The 20,505-nt window shown below is 42.5% G+C and overlaps 1 protein-coding gene across 3 annotated transcripts in view; it reads left to right on the forward strand.

Moving 5' to 3' along the window:
* The window catches only part of LOC137371982 (retinol dehydrogenase 7-like), a 28,923-nt gene extending 9,558 nt beyond the window's left edge, over positions 1-19,365 (forward strand). For all 3 annotated transcript variants that reach the window (XM_068035175.1, XM_068035174.1, XM_068035176.1), the window contains exons 2-5: positions 5,471-5,790; positions 8,183-8,441; positions 16,082-16,245; positions 17,555-19,365. In XM_068035175.1, coding sequence (XP_067891276.1) covers positions 5,478-5,790; positions 8,183-8,441; positions 16,082-16,245; positions 17,555-17,775 — 957 coding nt within the window. In that variant the 5' untranslated portion in view covers positions 5,471-5,477 and the 3' untranslated portion in view covers positions 17,776-19,365. The remainder of the gene's footprint in view (positions 1-5,470; positions 5,791-8,182; positions 8,442-16,081; positions 16,246-17,554) is intronic.
* The last annotated feature ends 1,140 nt before the right edge of the window (positions 19,366-20,505 follow it).

The following is a 20,505-nucleotide window of genomic DNA, read 5'->3' on the forward strand; positions in this document are numbered from 1 at the left end:
AATGGGTGGGCTGTCTTACGAGGAAAGATTGGACAGGCGAGGCATGTATCTGCTGGAATTTAGAAGAGTAAGAGGCGACTTGATTGAAACATATAAGATCCCGAGGGGTCTTGAAGGGTTGGTGTGGAAAGGATGTTTCCCCTTGTGGGAGAGTCCAGAACTAGGGGCCACTGTTTAAAAAAAAAAAAATAAGGTGTCGCCCATTTGAGATACAAATAAGGAGAAATTTTTTTCTCTGAGTCATGAGTCTTTGGAATTCTCTTCCTCAAAAGGCAGTGGAAGCAGAGTCTTTGAATATTTTTAAGGCAGAGGTAGAGAGATTCTTGATAAGCAAGGGGGTGAAAGGTTATCGGGGGTAGGCAGGAATGTGGAGTAATCAGTTCAGCCATGAACTTATTGAATGGTGGAGCAGGCTCGAGGGATCGAGTGGCCTACTCCTGCTCCTAATTCGTACGTTCATACGACCTCCCAAAATGCATCATCTCACATTTCTCAGGTTTAAATTCCGTTTGCCACTGCTCTGCCCATCTTAACAGCCCATCTATATCGTCCTGTAATCTAAGGCTTTCCTCCTCACTATTTTTGACACCACCAATTTTCATGTCATCTGCAAACATACTGATCATACCTCCTATATTCATGTCTAAATCATTAATGTACACTACAAACAGCAAGGGTCCCAGCACTGATCCCTGCGATACATCACTGGTCACAGGCTTCCAATCGTAAAAACAGCCCTCAACCATCACCCTCTGCCTCCTGCCACTAAGCCAATTTTGGATCCAATTTGCAAAATTGCCCTGGATCCCATGGGCTCTTACCTTCTTGACCAATCTCCCATGCAGGACCTTATCAATAGCCTTACTGAAGTCCATGTAGACTATATCAGCTGCTTTACCCTCATCTACACACCTCGTCACCTCCTTGAAAAATTCAATCAAATTTGTTAGTCATAATCTCTCCCTGACAAAGCCATGCTGACAATCCCTGATTAATCTTTGCCTCTCCAAGTGGAGATTAATCCTGTCCCTCAGAATGTTTTCCAGTACCACTGATGTTAGACTCGCTGGCCTGTAATTACCTGGTTTATTCCTACTACCCTTCTTGAATAATGGTACCATATTAGCTGTCCTCCAATCCTCTGGCACTTCTCCTGTGGCCAGAGAGGATTTGAAAATTTATGTCAGAGCCCCTGCAATCTTCTTCCTTGCCTCACATAGCAACCTGGGATACATCTCATCTGAGCCTGGGGATTTATCCACTTTTAAGCCCACTAAAACCGCTAATACCTCCTCCCTTTCAATGATAATTTGTTCAAGTATATCACAATCCCCCTCCCTGATCTCTACACCTACATCGTCCTTCTCCATAGTGAACAAAGTAACAAAAGTAATCATTTAAAACCTCACCTACATCCTCCAGCTCCACACACACATTGCCACTTTGGTCCTTAATGGGTCCTACTCTTCCCTGGTTATCCTCTTGCCCTTAATATACTTATAAAACACCTTGGGATTTTCCTTTATCTTGCCCACCAATGTTTTTTCATGCCCCCTCTTCGCTCTCCTAATTTCTTTTTTAAGTACCCCCCTACACTTTCTATTCTCCTCTCGGGCCTCCGCTGTTTCAGCCCTCTGAATCTGCCAATCGCCTCCTGTTTTTGCCTTTCCAATCCTTTATATCCTTTGACATCCAGGGTTCCCTGGACTTATTGGTCCTAACCTTCACCTTCATGGGAACATGTTGGCCCTGAACTCTCACTCATTCCTTTTTGAATGACTCCCACTTGTCTGATGTAAACTTTCCGACAGTAGTTGCTCCTGGTCCATCTTTGTCATTTTCCATAACTACCTTAAATCTTACAGAGTTATGGTTACTATCCCCGAAATTCTCCCCCACTGATACGTGTCTGGCTTCATTCCCTAAGATTCGGTCTAGTACCGCCTCCTCTTGTAGGACTTTCTACATGCTGGCTCAAATAGCTCTCCTGGATGAACTTTAAGAATTCCACCCCCTTTAAGCCTTTTGCATTAAGACTATCCCAGTTAATATTGGGGAAGTTGAAATCCCCTACTATTATTACCCTATTATTTTTATACCTTTCTGAGATTTGCCTAAATATCTGTTCCTCTATCTCTCCCTGACTGTTTGGAGGCCTGTAGTACACTCCCAGCAAAGTGATTGCCCTTTTTTTTTAAAGTTCTACCCATATGGCCTCATTTGAGGAACCTTCTAAGATATCATCCCTCGTTACTGCAGTAATTGACTCCTTGATCAATAGTGCAATGCCACCTCCTCTTTTACCCCACCACCACCCCCCCACCCCCCCCCCCCCCAAAGATTCTATACCCTGGAATATTAAGCTGCCAGTTCTGCCCTTCCCTTAACCACGTCTCTTTGCCAGCAATAATATCATATTCCCATGTGTTAATCAATACCCTCAATTCATCTGCCTTACGTATAAGACTCCTTGCGTTAAAATAGATGCAATCCAGCCTTGTATTATTTGCTTGTGCCTTAACAGCTCTGTGTTTGCTCTGCCTTTCAGACTGACTTAGTCTCTCTTCTATATTTGGCTGTGCATCACCCCCTACTGTAACTCCACTCTGTATCCCATCCCCCTACCAAATTAATTTAAACCCCCCCCCCCCCCCCCCCACCCCACAACAGCACTAGCAAACCTCCCCGCAAGGATGTTGGTCCCGTTCCGGTTCAGGTGCAACCTGTCCGACTTGTGCAGGTCCCACCTTCACCAGAAACAGACCCAGTGATCCAGGAAACTAAAGCCCTCCCTCCTGTACCACCTCTTCAACCACCCATTCATCTGCTCGATCCTCCTATTCCTATACTCACTGGCACGTGGCACTAGGAGTAATCCAGAGATTACAACCTTTGAGGTCCTGCTCTTTAATCTGCTACCTAGCTCCCTAAATTCTAGTTGCAGGACCTCATCCCTCTTTCTACCTAGGTTGTTGGTACCAATATGAACCATGACTTTTGACTGTTCACCCTCCCCCTTCAGAATGTCCTGCAGCTGCTTCATGACATCCTTGACACTAGCACCAGGGAGGCAACATCCTGTAGTCATGTTTGCAGCCACAGAAACACCTATGTGTACCCATTACGATAGAATCCCCGATCACTATAGCTCTCCCACTCTTTTTCCGCCCCTCCTGTGCAGCTCAGCCACCCGTAGTGCCACAGACTTGGCTCTTGCTGCATTCCTTGAGAAGCTATCTCCCCAAAAGTATCCAAAGGGGAAAATCTGTTAGAGAGGAAGATGGACACGGGGGACTCCTGCACTACCTGCCTCGTTCTTCTACTCTGCCTGGTAGTCACCCATTCCCTTTCTGCCTGAGCAGTCTTTACCTGTGGTGTGACCAACTCCCTATATCTGCCATCCACAATGATCTCCATCTCTCAGATGCTCCACAGTGTCCCCAGCCACCGCTCCAGATCCGAAATGTGGATTTCGAGTAGCTGCAGCTGGAGACGCTTCCTGCACACGTCTTCGCCTTGGACACTTGAAGTGTCCCTGACTTCCCACATTGCACAGGAGGAGCAATCCACGCTGCCGAGCTGCCCTGCCATGACTTACCTTTAATTTACTCCCTTAAATTACTCTCAAATTTGAGATTATTTACACTAGGGACCCTGATTCCCTAAAAAAACACTATTTTATGAAAAAACTGTAGACCTTACCTTTCTCTTTACTTTAGTTACTAACCCAGCTATTTACTGATACTCCCTAACAGCAGTTACTCACCAACCAATCACCTTGCAGCTTTCCTGTGATGCACTGTTCAAATTTTTTTTTTTTCAAACTCAGTCAGCGCGCGCCAATGCCCACACAGGTCTGACTGCTCTCCACTCCTGAAGGTAAGTGAAGGCCCCAAGCCTGGTGCTGAATTTATCTGCTCCCAGTTCCAGGTACCCCCACACAGGTGCAACTGCTCTCCACTCCTGAAGGTAAGTGAAGGCCCAAGCCTGGTGCTGAATTTATCCGCTCCTGGTTCTAGGTGCTCCCACACAAGTCCGACAATTCTCCGCTCCTGAAGGTACCACTGCACCACCGTCTTCCCCTTTGGGATGGCTGAGGAGTTGGAACAGCTTGCAGGCATTGCGCCTCCAGACCCATCCACTTCACAATCCATACCATCACTCCACCCTCAGCAAACGTTCGCCCAGGAATGTGCACTCTGGGAGATTAAGTTGAGTTAGTTAAATAAGGGAGCAACGGGAGAAACCTGTCAGAGCAAGTAAGGAGGAGCAAATAAGGATGGCAGCAGAGGAACAGGAAAGAGTTGTCCCTGGGGTCAGGTCCAGACTCACCTCAGAATTCACTGAGTTCTAGGGTTGTCGTTATCATGGATCTAAGCACAAAAATTGTGTCTGTGGATGGTGAATTCATTCATTCATTGCAACATGTTCAAAGCAGTTTGAAAAGTATGATGACTAATATGGAACAGCTGCGTTTCTTGATGATTTCACAGAACTGCAGTCCAGTCTACAATGTGTGGTTGCTACAGAGACATCTGTAGAAGAGCCCCCAACTCTCCTTAAGAGGTCCTCAACACAATTCCCAACATTCTCTTGGGAATGTCATAACTAATGCTGTTGAGACACTGGAACTGAAATTCTGAGATTCCTGTTCCATTGTCAGCAGAGCAGCTCAGGACATCAACACCAATCCAGTTAGTGGGGATGGAATCATTAGTAAATAAATTCCATTGAATGGTATAGCAGAAAGAGAAATATCGAAAGCAAAATTAAGCTGAATGCAAAGAGAAAGTGACATTTCCATAATATTGCCCTCTACAGCAGCCTTTCTCTGGTATGCACATCATTCTTACCTACATATCATTAATACATATTATCAAAAGGAACTATGTCACCAGAATCAAACCCTGTTACTATTCTCCCCTTTTTATGTAGATTCTATTAACAGCTACTCTTATTATTCTCAGACTGAACCAGTTAGTTATCCAGCTCAAAAGTTTTCCCCATTCCATGCCTTCAACTTTAGACTATCAAAAACTTTGTGAACATCTACGTATAGTAAATCTACTGAGATCTGTTTGCCAATAATAAATATCTTCAAAGAACTCCAGTAGATTTGTCAAGCACATTTTACAACTTATAAAGCCGGCAGCATATTGACAGTGACCCTCTGAGTCATTTCTCCTATAATTTACAGATTTGTGCTTCAGTTGAGCAGGACTCCACACGAACAGAAGCATCTTGTGGTTTCAGGACTTATCAGTCCGCTTAACATTATCTCCTTCCTTCCCAGCTGTAACCCTCCAGGCTTCCAAAGAGTTCCACCAAATCCTCTGTACCCTCCAGTAGTGGATTAATCCAATGCTTTTGTTGAATCTCCTGGAACTACTTTACAATGATTTCACAAAAGCTAAGTGGTTTCCAGAACACAAATAACATTTAAAAATTGCTTTTCTCTGTTTTTCCACAGGTTGGAAATGCTTCAATACCTGATTATTTGTGTGCTATTTTGTGTCCTGTACTACTGGTACAGAGATGGTAAATGTTTAAAGAATGTGTCTGACAAATATGTGTACATCACCGGTTGTGACTCTGGCTTTGGAAATCTGCTGGCCAAGCACCTGGATCAACAAGGACTCCATGTTCTAGCTGCCTGCCTTACTGAGAAAGGGGCTGAAGAACTGAAGAACAGCACATCATCCAGACTCAAAACTTTCCAGCTTGATGTTGTTAAATCTGAAAGCATCAGCAAAGCTGCAGAGTTCGTAAAATCAGAGGTTAAAGAGAAAGGTAATTTAAGGATTGGCTTTCAGCTCTGAGAGTTAGGAAATGCCATTTGTTTGATTACCATATTGATTTGTAAGCCAGTTTGTCAATTAATGATAAGGCATTGCGTTCTTAAAAAAAAAAAGTTCTTTCAACTTCTCAATTATGTAAGGTGCTTTATAAATGGAAGTGTCTCCCTTCAGTTTTCGAAAGTATAATAAACACTAAAATAGTGAAATTTTATAAATCTAAATATGATAGTATGTACGAATTATATAAAATTTGCTATGGTAATAGAGGGCACCTTTTCAAAACTGCAATAAAGGCTTGTGCAAGCAAGTGAACTTGTTTGTGTGTAATACTGAATATAAGTTAGAGGAAATAGTTTCCATTTATATAGCATATTTCATGATCTCAGGACATTCCAAAGCAGTTCACACTCAATTTTTGAAACAGAACTAATGTTTAATGTAGGACGATTCAGGAACCAATTTGAACACTTCAAGGTCCCACAAACGGTAGTGGTATAAATGACAGGGTCATCTGTTTTACTGATGTTGGTTGAGGGATAAATGTTGGCTGAGACAATGGGAGAACTGTTGCTGGTCTTCAAATAGTGCCATGGGATGTGCCTGAGAGGGCAGATAAGCCTTGGTTTAACATCTCATCTGGAAGACGATGGGCTGGATTTTATTTTGGTGATGGTTGCCAGCAACACGCTTGCAGGTGGGTGGCGACCCTGCCTCAGCCTTTTATCGGACTCCTAGCCGAATTCAACAGCGGGCAGGAAATTCACTATCTGCAGTTGGGAATGCTGTCCCCTTTAAGGGACAAGATCCTGCCCCAAGAGCTGCTGACCAATCAGAGGGGCGACAGCTCAGCTGTCTCAGCAGTGCCACCAGGAGGCCCAGAGCAGCAGCCATAGAGGAGGCCCCAGAAGAGTGGGGGCAGCTTCACCAGAGCCACTCGGGCAGACCCCAGCAACCGGAAGGGTTATCGTTCTTGAGGGCAGGGGAGGTTTCTTTCTGCAGGGGGTGCCCTTGCCACCAGGGGTGCCCTCCGCGGTCCTACAGGATGCCTGATCAGGAAGAGCCCCCTGTGCTCACTAGGAGACCACCAGCTTTCACCTGGCTGTGTCTCAACGTGATGGTGGGCCTGTCTGACATTGACTAACTGCCAGTGGAGGTGGAAGGCAGCCTTAATGGGCAACTTCAGTTCCTTATTTAGCCTCGCAGTGGACTTCCCATCAACCAAAGTGCCTGCTGTGGACAAAATGGCATGGGAAAGGACAATAAAAACAAGAAATGCTGGAAATACTCAGCAGGTCTGGCAGCATCGGTGGAGAGAGAAGCAGAGTTAACGTTTCAGAACTGATGAAGGGTTACTGACCTGAAACGTTAACTCTGCTTCTCTCTCCACAGATGCTGCCAAACCTGCTGAGTATTTCCAGCATTTCTTGGTTTTATTTCAAATTTCCAGCATCTGCAGTATTTGCTTTTATGGTAAAGGACAACATTGGCAATGTCGCCTGATGCCACTACACGCCATTTTGTCTGCTCCCCTCTCGCCTCCCGGCTTGTCGCCACAGGTCCCTTAAAATTTCATCCAATACTGCTAATAGTGCAGCATACCCTCAGTCCTGAAGCGAAGTGTCAGCTTAAATTATATACTCAAGTGAGGCTCGAACCTAAAAGCCAAATTAAAGGACTAAAAGGAAAGAAATACTGCCACTAAGCCACAGCTGCTGTTGTTGGTAAATTTAAATGCATCATTGAGAGATTTTCTTGATTTAACTTTACACCAAACAAAAATATTGCAGAATCTTTGCTGAGGAGTTTAAATTGGTTTGGTAGAGTTCAAGTTAAAATTTATCAATTGGGATCTGGAGCAGTGAGGAATTGATTAATGATAACAGTGGGGCAAGAAGATACTTTGTGTCAACCTTTTGGGAATGGTAACTGATCTCGAGTGGTCTAATGAATGGACATGAGTCCCACCTGTTCAGCTGAATGGCGTCTAATTCCAGTTCCTATTGAGGTAGTATTTGCTTGAACCCCAGTTATCTAATGGCTCTTAATTTCTAGCAGCTGGAGAATGATTCCAGTTCTTAATCCTTAGTGGTCTAGTAGAAGATGGTTCCGTTTGAATCCATAAATCTAGTGAGAGGCAGCTCTATCTGATTTCTGTTGGATTTTCACTGGTTTTCCAGAGGAAGCTTAGTAAATCCCTAGTGATTTAGTGTCGGAATAGTGTCTCTTTCTACAAATGGTGCCTTACACTGCACAATTATCAGTCTTGCTTCAATATAAATTCTATTTATGGTACTACGGTACAATGTTAGGATGAAAGCAATTATAATATGGGATAATCTGAAGTTAAAATTAGATTTTTTTTTTTGTTTCAAAAACACTTCCAGGACTGTGGGGGCTGGTTAACAATGCTGGAATATCTCAACCCACTGCACCAAATGACTGGCTGACAATAGACGATCACAAAGCAATACTGAATGTCAACCTAATTGGACTCATTGAAGTTACACTAAGCGTGCTTCCACTGATCAAGAGGGCACGAGGCAGAATCGTCAATGTAGCAAGTATATTTGGCAGGAACAGTTGTGTGGGTGGATCCTATTGCATTTCCAAATTTGGTGTTGAAGCTTTCAACGACAGTCTCAGGTGAGCTAGAAATTGCATAGTTGTCCATTAATATTAGCTTTGTTCTAATATTTTCCATTTTAGAACTAAATAACTATAAATCTGAGCAACTTTTATTGTCTTTAGGTTTATTTTAAGGTTGATCAAGTACAGTGTTGCTGTGGAGTTTATATATTTTTTATTTGTTCATAGAATGTGGGTGTTATATTATCCAAAAAGACTTAGAAACTGCATTGTTCAGACATGTGTATATATATCACCACAATGACACATAGGCCCGAATTTTATGCCACCTCGGCGAGCCGGATGGTGGCATGGGGTTGGTGTAAAATTGAGTGGGAGGCCTCCAAGATGGCATCCCAACCCGCTCCCGCCTCCAGCCAACTTTACAGGGGGTGGGGCAGCAAGAAAGGGTCCGCCCACCCCAGGCCAATCAAAGCCCTTCAGTGGCCACTTAACGCCACTTAAGGGCCTTCGCCAGCCTCCACGGGTATTTTACCCGTGGCAAGTAGACATGCTGGGGATGTGAAAGACCGCCCAGTGAGAGCTGCCGGCCTTTCCACGCCACAGTGGGGGGTGCCCTGACAATCGGGCATAGGGTGATTGATTGAGGGCCGCCCCCACCTCCCAACCCACCCCTGGGACCCAAGAGGCCTCCACCTCCCCCCGGATGACTACCCTTGCCTCACTGCCATGACCAATCACCACCCCCCCCAGCGAGGCATCCAAAACCTACCTTGGATCCTGGCTCCGTGGCATCGTCCTCAGTCAGCTGGGCTGCAGTCCCAGCAGTGGGCACCGCTCCCGGTGGCTCTGCTGGGACTAAGAGCTGCCGGCCAGATGATTTTCCGGCAGCTCAATGAGATGGGACTTCCTCCCTCAAGCAGATAGAAGTCCCGCCTCGGGACAATTAAAGCCTGGGGACCTGTAAAAGGCAGATAGATCCCTGGGCTAGGCGGATGTGGGTTCGCTACCGACTTTTACATGGGTGGCGAACTCCCATCCGCCTAAGGTTAAATTCCGGCCATCGTCACAACTGCGCTACAAACTGTGTACCAAACACACATTGTATCATTCTGCCACAAATGGACGGATGTGAGAAAACATGATGCAAACTCCAGTATCTGGGCTGAATTTTATTTGGGCGCCACGCTGTGCGGCAACGCCCTTTAAACTCGGTGGGGATTTCACTTTCAGTGGCTGCCAAGTAGCCCCCGCGATATTTCGCAAGTGGACTCATTTAAATAGTGGAGGTGGAGTACCCGCCCCCAATGACGTGTAGGGGCAGCCGCCACGCCCTCGCAACGGCGTCTGCCGTCACCATGCAGGCGCTGTGCCATTTTTAGAGGGCTTTAAGCCCTTACAAATAATATTTTTTAAAGGCAAAATGTAATCAATTTTTATTAAGTATAAAAATAAGTGATGGAGGCCCTTCCCCAACCCCCCCTAACGATCATTTCATTGCCTGAAATGACCATCAATTAATTCTTCAAATACCTGAACTTCCCCCCCCTCCCCCAACCCCCGCCCCAGCCTTCAATCTTTTACCCTTCAACCCCTTTCCACCATCCCCACATCCAATAAAAATTGATTTCCCCGCTGCTCCACCCCTCCCAGCCTGAAAATTTTATTCCTCCCCCCCCTCCCCACCAGGTTCTCCCCTTGGAACTCCGTGCGGAGTTCTGAAGGCGCGCATAGACCGAACGGAAGCCGTAAAATCGGCGTGGGGCGGTAGGTAAGTTATTTTGCACACATTTATTGGCAATCTGCATTTGGAGACGAAGGGCCCGCCGCTAGGTGGTGGGGGGGTGCCCATCGAGGTCCCCCGCTGCCGGTAATATGCGGCAGGCCCTTCTCGATATCGTGATTCGAAGCAGGCCTCCCGCAGAATTTTACGGGCCCCCGCGCAACGATTCGCGGCGTCGGGTTCCGGTAAAATTCAGCCCTCTGAGTCTAAAGTATAATTATTTAAGTAGCTCTGGGAACCACAAGACATTACAGTGGGTGTCGCTGGAGAGGCCAGCATTTATTTTGCCTCCATAATTGCCCTTGGGAAGATAGTGGTGAGCCCCCTTCTTGAACTGCAGCAGTTGGTACGCTGAAGGTATACCCAGAGTGCTGTTAGCTAGAGAGTTCCAGGAGTTGGACCCAGCAATAATGAACAACGATATATTTCTAAGCCAGGTCGGTGTGTGACTTGAAGGAGAAATTGCCAGTGGTGATGTTTCCATTCGCATGCTGTCCTTGTTCTTCTAGATGGTAGAGGTTGCAAGATACTGTCAAAGAAGCCTTGGCAAGTTACTGCATGCATCTTGTAGATGGTACAAATTACTATGATCTTTCGCATTGGATGTGTTTTAAAGACAAAAAAAACACTGATTACTTAGCAAATGGTTAGAAATTTTCAATGGTTCTGTACATGTCCTAATTCTGCTTTGTAAAATCAGCTGAATATTTAATTCACTCGAATTTAGAGGTTGCACTTTGTAAAGTGTAAGGTTAAAATACATTGAAAGCTGAATTAATGAAAAAATGCTATAAGTATATTTAAAGTATATTCCTGAGATGACACCTTGCTTCTTACAGCTGACCATTGATGGGAAAGCTAGTAAACCTAATGTGTGAAAGTTAAATAATATGAATCTGCAAAATGGGGGAAAATGTGATCAACTTTGCAAATTTTCTAGGGCCCCTCTGACATATCTGGCACCTTGCTGGCAGGGCCTATCCTGCCAACATTCTTTAAATTACTGACGCTCAGATTTCTGACCTGTTTCGTCTTCTCCAATTTCGTGGAAATGTCTCACCCCACTGCACTTATACCACAGGATTGGGGACTGGTACGAGAGTGCTTTTTTGCAAAATGTATTTTAAGGACTTATAGTTGAATTAGGGACATTGATTCATCTGGAAGCTTGAAGAGATGCTGAAAGTAGGTTTTTTTTTTTAAGAGGTCACCAGAAGGATTCCTGGACCTGGCTTGTAAACAAGCCCTTACTGGAAGGCATCTGTTTTCAGATAAAATATCAGCAAGGAGTTTGTTGTTTTGACTTGGAGATGATGTTTATAGAGAAGTGACAGGTCACAATTTATAGAGGTCAGGAGGCTTGACTTCTGGAATGTTTTTGTTTCACTTTGAATTGTTAAAAAAAGACAGTTGGTTTTTGTCTGCCAAGGAACAAAAACAGCTCATCTCTTTCTGTCTCTTCAACTGGATATGCAAGGTTTCTTTCCATCAGTCTCGTCTTTCCTCCTGTATTTGAAGAAAAACGGTATATCGAGTGTGTGGGAACTGAAACCCCTGTTGCTGCATTTCTGCTGTCAGGCCTATCTGAAACCTCTGTTGCTGCAATTCTTGGAAAGCCTGCAAAATTGCCTTGAAAGAACTGCTCTATCAAGACTCCAGTGACAGTTGTCTATACGCATTTGGGATGCCAAACCAAAACAAGAGACATCTTTCCATATCTTTTTTTCCTCAAGAATGAGGAAGTATTCAGCTTTGTCTGTTTTTTTTGAAACAGAGCTCAAAAATCAAAATCCCTTTTATTTTTCTGGTTAACGTGTGTGTTGTGGTGTTGTGGTGTTGTGGTGTTGTGTGTGTGTAAGGTTAAAAAAAATAGGAGCTTTTATATTTCAATCTGTATGTTTCTGCTTTACTTCATTTATGGTTCAGACTTGTTTTACAATAAACTGATAATTTTGTTGTTTTTTAAAGAAACGTGGTTGGTGCATTTTATTCCGGGATTAAAAATAGAATCTATGATTGACCATATTGGTAAGTGGGAAAATTTAAATCTATGTTGTGACCTGTGGAGAAATGGGACTAGAATAAACAGTGCACTCCTCCTGTCTTGGTCGTAACGGACTCAGGAATTTGCAGGCCTAAGTCTTAATGGATATGATGTAATTATCCAGATTAGGTAAAGGTTTTCCTCAGACTGCTATAATTGCTCCTTTGTAATCCTCCTTGAAATTGGCTGTACCTTCATGTTATATGACATTGCACTAGTAGAGGCAGCTTAAGTGGATTAGTAGTACAAGAAATAGAGCAGGGTATAATATTTATATGCAACTTGTAGTATAAGGGTATCAAAGTGTTAGTCTTGAGAGAATGTAAAGACTACCGTCCACCATGATGAGGTATGAGATCATGTGGGAAAGACTTCAGAACAGTTACAGCATGGCCTTTGAAGGAGACATGCAGGCTAGTGTGGCATGTATATAGTAAGTATGACATAAATATTAATGCTTAAATACTACAGTCAATGAACCTCTTTGGCTAGACTTTATACAGTGGCAGTATATAGAAACAAACATATAATATGGTGAACAGTGGTGGGACCCTAGACCCAGAAGAGAAAGTTTGAAGCAACTATCATCATTCAGCCAGAAGAGAAGAAACTTTAAAACAACAGAAGAGAAAAGCAAACTACAGACCTTAGAAGGCTGAGAGAAGCCTGGCTGAAAAGCAAGCGATCAGGTGAGTCATTGTGCTGATGATCGAAACATCCCAGTTTTTAAAAACAAAAGCCTTTGAAGAGGTTAAAAAATTAATTTTCTAAAGGCTTTGTGTGAGAGAGAAAAAAAAGCCCCGAAAAGCATGCAAACTGAAAAGACTGGTACTGAAGACAAAAGAAGCGCGGAAACCCCCGAACACAGCAGAGTCTTCGTTAACCCAGGCAAGCTGAAAGATAAATAAATAATCTCTAGCATTCAAGCACAGTGAAAAATCCTTGAATTGCCTATTTAACAGCTGTATCAACAAATAAAGCGAACTGCTGAAAGAGAAAAACGACTCATATAACTTATATAAATAAACAATCACCTGCTACACTCCATTAAAGCAAGCTAGTCTGAAAACAAGAGTTTCTTAAAGGGGAACACTTGAAGAATGTCTATAAAATTCAAAAACATGGATCAAAATTTGGGAGTGTTGGAGATGTTCAATGGGCACGAGGGACCCAATCAGACTCAAAATTGGGTGCAATGGACGAGAGGTTCCTCAGATATAGACTTGCCTTGCAATTGGACAGCAGGTCCAAAGCAGAGTAAATGACTACATTATTATATTTAATTGGTGCTGTAGCTGATGCTATGATAGAAAGACAACGTATTGATGAAACATCAGCCAAATTTGATGAAGTCTTAAAAGCTTGTGATTCCTACTTCAATTTGTGCAGCAATAACTGACCAATCCTGTGAGGTGAGAAAAGACTTAGGTTCAGCAAACCTCCTGCAATTGTTCAGTTCCTTCAGCAGACAGCTGAAAAAGAGACACCAGGAAAAAAAGGTACAATGAGGAGGAAGCAAAAGACGCCTTTAAACCCTGCCAGTGATGTAGCGCTAAAACTTCCCACAGGCACAAAGACTTTCCCACCAGTAGAGCAGAATGCTTTGGTTGCAGAGAAATACGGCATTTCAGTAAGATGTGCAAAAATAAAATCTTGATACCGCAAGCTCTAAAGGAAAGGTAGTTAAGAATAGAGAGATAAATGAAGTTAAGCAACCTCATGCAGCAGACCAATCAAAATATTTTCTGGGTGAAATCAATGATCTGAATCAAGCATTTTCTTCAGCTGATGTACATGTCAACAGACATATTATTAATTTCAAACTTTACACTGGAGCAAGTGTGACGGTCCTATCAGATAAAGAGTTACGGCTATCCACACTCTTTCTGCAAACAACGGAAACTCTGAGTCATAGCCCATGTGATGTTGCACTTGAAGTAAATGGGAAGTTACAAGCAACACTTAAATATAAGGGAAAGCAAATATTAGAAACACTATGTCCTAAGAAATCAGGAGTTCTCACTCTTAAGTAGAAGAGCTTGTATTGACCTTCATCTTATAGAGAAATTTGAAGAAATTAAACATGAAGAATCCAGGAGCCAGGACAGAGGGAGAGCCCCCCATCCTGACCTAAGCACTGCAGAGAGTCCGAACTCTGCCAGAGAGTCTACCCAACAGAGAGAGAACCCACACAACACAGCACAGCTTGCAATGCTGCTCAAAGACTACCAGAGTGAGAAACAAATGCAGCAAGTTCCTACAAGAGTGCTACATGGACAGAGAACTTGGGAAAGAGCAAGTCCAACAAATTTGTCAGGTACACAGACAAGATCAAAGGGAACCTTTAATTTTGACCCAATTCACATTAAGACCGGGGGGACGGTGGCGATGATTTATTCTTCTTTGATGGCTCCTATCTAATTATAGTTGATTACTTCTCAAGGTGGATCGAAGTTAAATGGATGTACACAACGACAACTGAACCAGTCATCAGAATTTTACAAGAAGGTTTTGCAACACATGGTATACCTGATCAGATAGTATCCAAGAATGGACTACAATTTGCAAGCAATTACTTCACGCACTTTGCAGAAGAAGGTGGATTTGTTCACCAGACAAGCACTCCTAAGTATCCACGATCAAATGGAGAAGCTGAGCAAGCGGTCAGCACCATTCAAGCTATGGTGAAGAAAAAACAAGTTTTCCAAATATTGAGATACAAAACTACTTCATTATTATGCGGATTAGTGCCATCAGAACTCTTAATGGGAAGAAAACTTTGAATGCAACTTCCAATTCCACCCAAGAAATTACTTCCAGAATCACAGAGCAAGGATTATCAGAAAGTACAAGACAAAGAAAAGTCGTATCGAAACAAACAGACCAATAATTATAATAGAAGATACTGTACGAGAAACCTACAAAGTTGTCAGAAGGGCAAAAGGTATGGGTACGAGACCAAAATAGAGAAGGGGTAATTCTCCAGAAAAACAAGAATCAACAGTGATCTTATCTTCAACAAACTCGAGAAGGTTCTATAGTGAAAAATAGAAGGAATCTTATTCCTCTACATCAAAGACATCAATCGGTTATACATTTAGATGATGAACTGAAAATCAAAAAGCACCGAATACTGCAAACCTCAACAAAGGCCCTCCAAGTCAAGACACAAGGGATCAGAGAAAGATTACCAATCTTCCACATCTGATGACAAGAAGATCAGGAACAGTTGTGAAGCCTCCTGATAGGTTGAATCTGTGAAGTCAGAGACTTGGAGGGAGATGGGGTAGCATGTAAATAAAGTGAATTACGTAAATATATATTGGGATAAAGACTTGGGGGCGGAAGATGTAGTAAAAGGGTATCAAAGGGTTAATCTTGAAAGAATGTAAAGATTACCATCCGCCATGATGAGGGAAGAGATCATGTGGGAGAGACTCGAGAACAGTTACAGGTGGCTTTTGAAGGGGATACACAGGCGAGTGTGGAGTTTATATAGTTATTATGAAGTAAATATTAACGCTTAAATACTACAGTCTACAAACTTCTGGCTAGACTCTATACAGTGCCAGCATACAGAAACAAACATACAACACAACTTTTTTGAAACAATTCTGCTCTTTTCCAGTAGTTAGCTCAAGCCAGTATGGAGTCACCTCAGCCATATAAATTAATGGACATAAAACTGGGTGGGTTCCATCATGGGCATGAAATCCACATTAAAATTTTGTGATTTGAAGCAGTACAAACTTCCTTCCATTTAGACGGTAGATCTAAAACAAAATCAATCATAGGACAAAATAAACAAAAGAATAGTCCAATTGTTAAAAATCTGTAACCATGCAGTCGTTTTATTTTCTTGTCTTGCAGGAGGGACTTGGAAATTTTTGGAGTAAAAGTTCTGTGTATTGAGCCAGGCTTCTTCAAAACAACTATGACCAATTTTGACAAAATATCAGAGAACGTTAAAAAGCTCTGGGACAGGTTACCACAGGATGTAAAGGATGACTATGGAGCTGATTTCCTAGATAGATGTAAGTTTTTCTATGAAATATCTTTGCTACTGTACCACAGCGTTGGAAAGATCTTCTCCCTCTCTCTCCAGTACCTTAAAACACCAGCAGTTTAGGAGAAATTCCGGAAGATGCAATGCCCTTTGCTGGAGTACATCCTGATGGGGTCGATTTCTGTCTTCACCATCTGGCAGTAATCTGGCTGTGTCGCTCACAACAGCTTTAGAGAACCTGCTTGATTTTCATCACATTGACTTCTTAGATGTGGAGATTCTCTTTCTCCTAGTTTGTGGTGATCCTTGATGTCATGTGAACACCAAGCAAACTAATCCAAGAGCCCAAGTGTGATCTTGCTTTTCTTTCTTTTACATTACCCAATCGGGAGTCTTGCTTTATCTGATGGAGGTCTGTGAACTATGATCATGTAGTGTTGGTACAATGCCTTATCATTTTACTTCAGCAGTATCACACAATACAACCCATTGAATCTCATGCTGTAAAATTCAGCCAGTCACTCATTCATTCATTCATTGAATGAGCAGCCTAAGATGGTTTGATACATCCAAACGAATGCACAGGAAATTGAGGAGTATTCTATTGCCTGTGGCTGATTAGGCAACTGAAGCACCCCTGATAATTTATCTATTTTGCTTAATGAGTTAGATCCAGTCTGCCAATAGTGGGCAGTTTTGTAGGTTTCCATGCAGATCAGTATCATTTATGGTTGTTCACCCTCATCAAAAGACTTCAGAGACTGCAGCATTCAATATCCAATATCAATCTTTGTTTTGCTGTTTCAAATAAAATATTAAAACATATTGAAACGACAGGTAGGAAAAGATCATCTGGTCCATTAAGCCTGAACTACATTGTCGTATGACACGAAGCATCATAATTAGACACCCCTCGATCCACCTGCATCCATGTAGACTTCTAAGATAAAATCCAAGATCAATTAAGGAAAAAAGTCTGGAAAATGCTCTAACCCCCTTAAGAAGATAAAAACTAGTCCAGGAGCCCACATTAACCATGATTATATTGCCAGATATTTCACCTACCTTTTATAAGACATCATTTCAGTCCCACGATTCCTCCTTCTGCTCTCTTTTGAAGGTTTGCATTCACTGCATGAGCCAACAAACCTGTTCCAAAGGTCAGCAATTGTCTGGGAAAAAATGAATGACCTTACATCTAACTTAGCCCTGCCTTTGCATAACTTATATGCATGTCCCCTAGTCTTCTGCAATCTATCATATTTGTAGCTTGCCTGAATTATCATGGATGGAGACGTTAACTCATTTTAACACATACTTTTTGTATTGGTTTGTAGATATACCAAAAGCAAAGGAAATGGTTGAGTTTGCAGACCAAGATTTGATGAAAGTGGTGTGGTGTATGAATCATGCTCTGACATCTGTTCACCCACGCACTCGCTACTCCGCAGGACTAGATGCAAAGATTTTCTGGATTCCACTCTCCTACATGCCAACAGCCATCTCTGATTTTGTGCTCAATAGAGGCAAAATTAAGCCAGCAAAAGGAATTTTGTAACATGCTTTTGTGAATGCTTCTTTATAATAAAAGGGAATTGTTGATGTCAAAATATACCAAAATGAAAGAAAATTAACAAATGCACATTAAGTAATACCACTGACCCAACTCGATGCTTCAACTGATTTTATTCCATAAGCAAATGCTCTACAAATGACTGGAATTCTCCTTATAATGAGGTTTTCGGAAATCCTGTTGACCTCTTGGATAATAGTAGGAATTAATGCTAAGAACTATGATGCTTCCAAGACAGCACTGTTTTTTAAAAAAATGGTTCGCATCCAGAAGCAAAAACACCAAGCTTTCCAAAGAGGAAACAAAGAATTATATTCTGATGATCATGAGCGTAGTTATCTTTCATCTTATCATTTAGTCCCTTGTTGTGATTATGGCCAAAACAACATGACTAGAGTCTCACAAATAGCACTGAAGACTCACTCTTACCTGAATTCCTTTACTACATTTATGGTTCATAAATTAAACACTCTTGAAGTCAATCTGACCTTTTTTGGGGGCAATTAAAAGTTGTTCAGTATGTGTTTGATATGTGCCGGGCTATTTGTCACTAAGTATGAAAATCTCTGCCACAGTGTCTTACTCTGGTTGGCCAGTGTCTAAAATATAAAAAGAGATACATCACCAAGGTTGGTTGAAATTACATTAAAGGAATTTGTTTTATGAATCAAAGCTGTAAATGATTAGTTTTGACTCAAACTACCAACATGATCAGAACAATTAAAGAGTGAGAGCAGTTGAGAAAGCTCACAGGAATTCAAGTAGAAGAATAAAATATCTGGAAAGGAAGTTAGTGATTATAGGAATTCTGAGCAAAGTAATAATTTCATGAATGCTGGAACCACTCAGCAGGTCTGGCAGCATCTGTGGAAAGAGAAGCAGAGTTAACGTTTCGGGTCAGTGACCCTTGTTCGGAACTAGAAGTTCTGGTTCTAGCAAAGTGGTCACCCAATGTAGAGGAGATTGCTTCACCTGGAAGGAGTGTTTGGAGCCTTAGAAGGTGAGGAGAGAGGAGGTAAAAGGGCAGGTGCTACACTTCCTGTGGTTGTATAGGAAGGTGGCGAGGGAAAGGGATGATATGTTGGGGGTGATGGAAGAGTGGACCGGTTCCTTCAGAATGCTGATGGGCGAGGGGAGGGGAAGATGTGTTTGGTGGTGGCATCGTGGTGGAGGTGGCGGAAATGGCGGAGAGTGGTCCTTTAGATTTGGAGGCTGGTGGGGTGGGAAGTGAGGACGTGGGGAACCCGATTGTGGCTCTGAGAGAGGGGAAACGTGCGGGCAGAAGTGCAGGAAATGGGTCGGACAGGTTTCACCTGGAAGGAGTTTTTGGGACCTTGGCCAGTGAGAAGAAAGTAGATAAAAGGGCAGGTATTGCATCTCCTGTGCTCTCATGGAAAGTTAATTTATGTCAGTTTTGGACATTGAACGTAATATCAACTTGTAATAAAAATGATCTGTTAATGTGATGCTATAACATAATTGGAACAACCTTTGTAACTTTAGATATTAATTCTGTCAATAATTGATAGCTGAATATTTTACATGCTGTATTGTTTAATATTAGGATTCTACCAATTGTTTTCTCCTCAGTGTCTTATTAAGAAATATTACTTCATAATTTTATGATCATTCTTTATTTAGCAATGAGATGTCAAATCATTCACTCAGTAGCTTATATGTATCCAAATATAACCTGTATCAATTGATAGATCACAGTTTAGGTGAGCAAAATTTAGACATATAGTACTTCCCTAGATGGGAGACAGTAGGGTAAGTTTTCATTTTCACCACACAGGAAGGTTAAGAGGTTAAAGATGTGTCTGGTGCCCTTTGATTAATTTTTATTGGGTTAACTGACCCCAGTGTTGTTGCATTCCCCATGCACCAAGCATCCGGTGTCCCCACCTCCTGGGAGAGGCGGCAAAACAAAATCAGTAATGTCAGTCAGCATGCAGTCAATGGTTGAATTAAACAGGTCTTTGATGATTTGTTTGCGAGAGCAAACACAGTCATCACTTTTGCCCCTGACATCTGCAAGTAGCAGGATAGAGCTGTGAGGTTCACACAGACTGTAGGATTTCTCCAAATCCAGGATGTCATTGACTGCATCCACTTCATCCTTCTCAAAATGCAACCACTTTCATGTTGCAAGGACTCTGTTAATGTACAACTGGTACACGATGATCATCAGAAAATCATGGTGGACTATGTCTGCATTCCTGGCAGTTGTCATGATGTCTTTATATTCCGTTGTCCATCCTTCCACTGTTTCTCCCTGTACAGCATGGTAAAAGCTGCTTGGAGACAAGAGGGCTGCAAAATTTGATTGCATAGCACCCTTATTTTCAGCATTATGGATGCCGCTTTGGTTGGGTATTAGCAAGGGCATGGGGAGGATCAGCCTGAAGTATGCAGAGTAGGCAGATTGTGACATCAATCAGTGTGTAATGCTGACTTGACACTAGCGCTGCCATTTTGGAGCTCAACATTCCAGCTAAAGCCCTCTCTTAATTAGTCACAGCTGAGCATGCATTCAGCAGCAGGAAGGACCCTGTACCAGTGCTATTTAAAGAGATCATCAACAACTTTTAGTTTAGTTCCTGATTGATTTCTATTGGCTATTGCTGAGTTTGTGGGAGTGTTTAGTGGTTTGCACTGTTGTTTAAAGTTGCTGAAGTCTACAGGGTACACCGGTGCTGAAGGACTTGGTTTTGA

The sequence above is a fragment of the Heterodontus francisci genome, chromosome 7, assembly GCF_036365525.1.
Source record: "Heterodontus francisci isolate sHetFra1 chromosome 7, sHetFra1.hap1, whole genome shotgun sequence".
Taxonomy (NCBI): Eukaryota; Metazoa; Chordata; class Chondrichthyes; order Heterodontiformes; family Heterodontidae; genus Heterodontus; species Heterodontus francisci.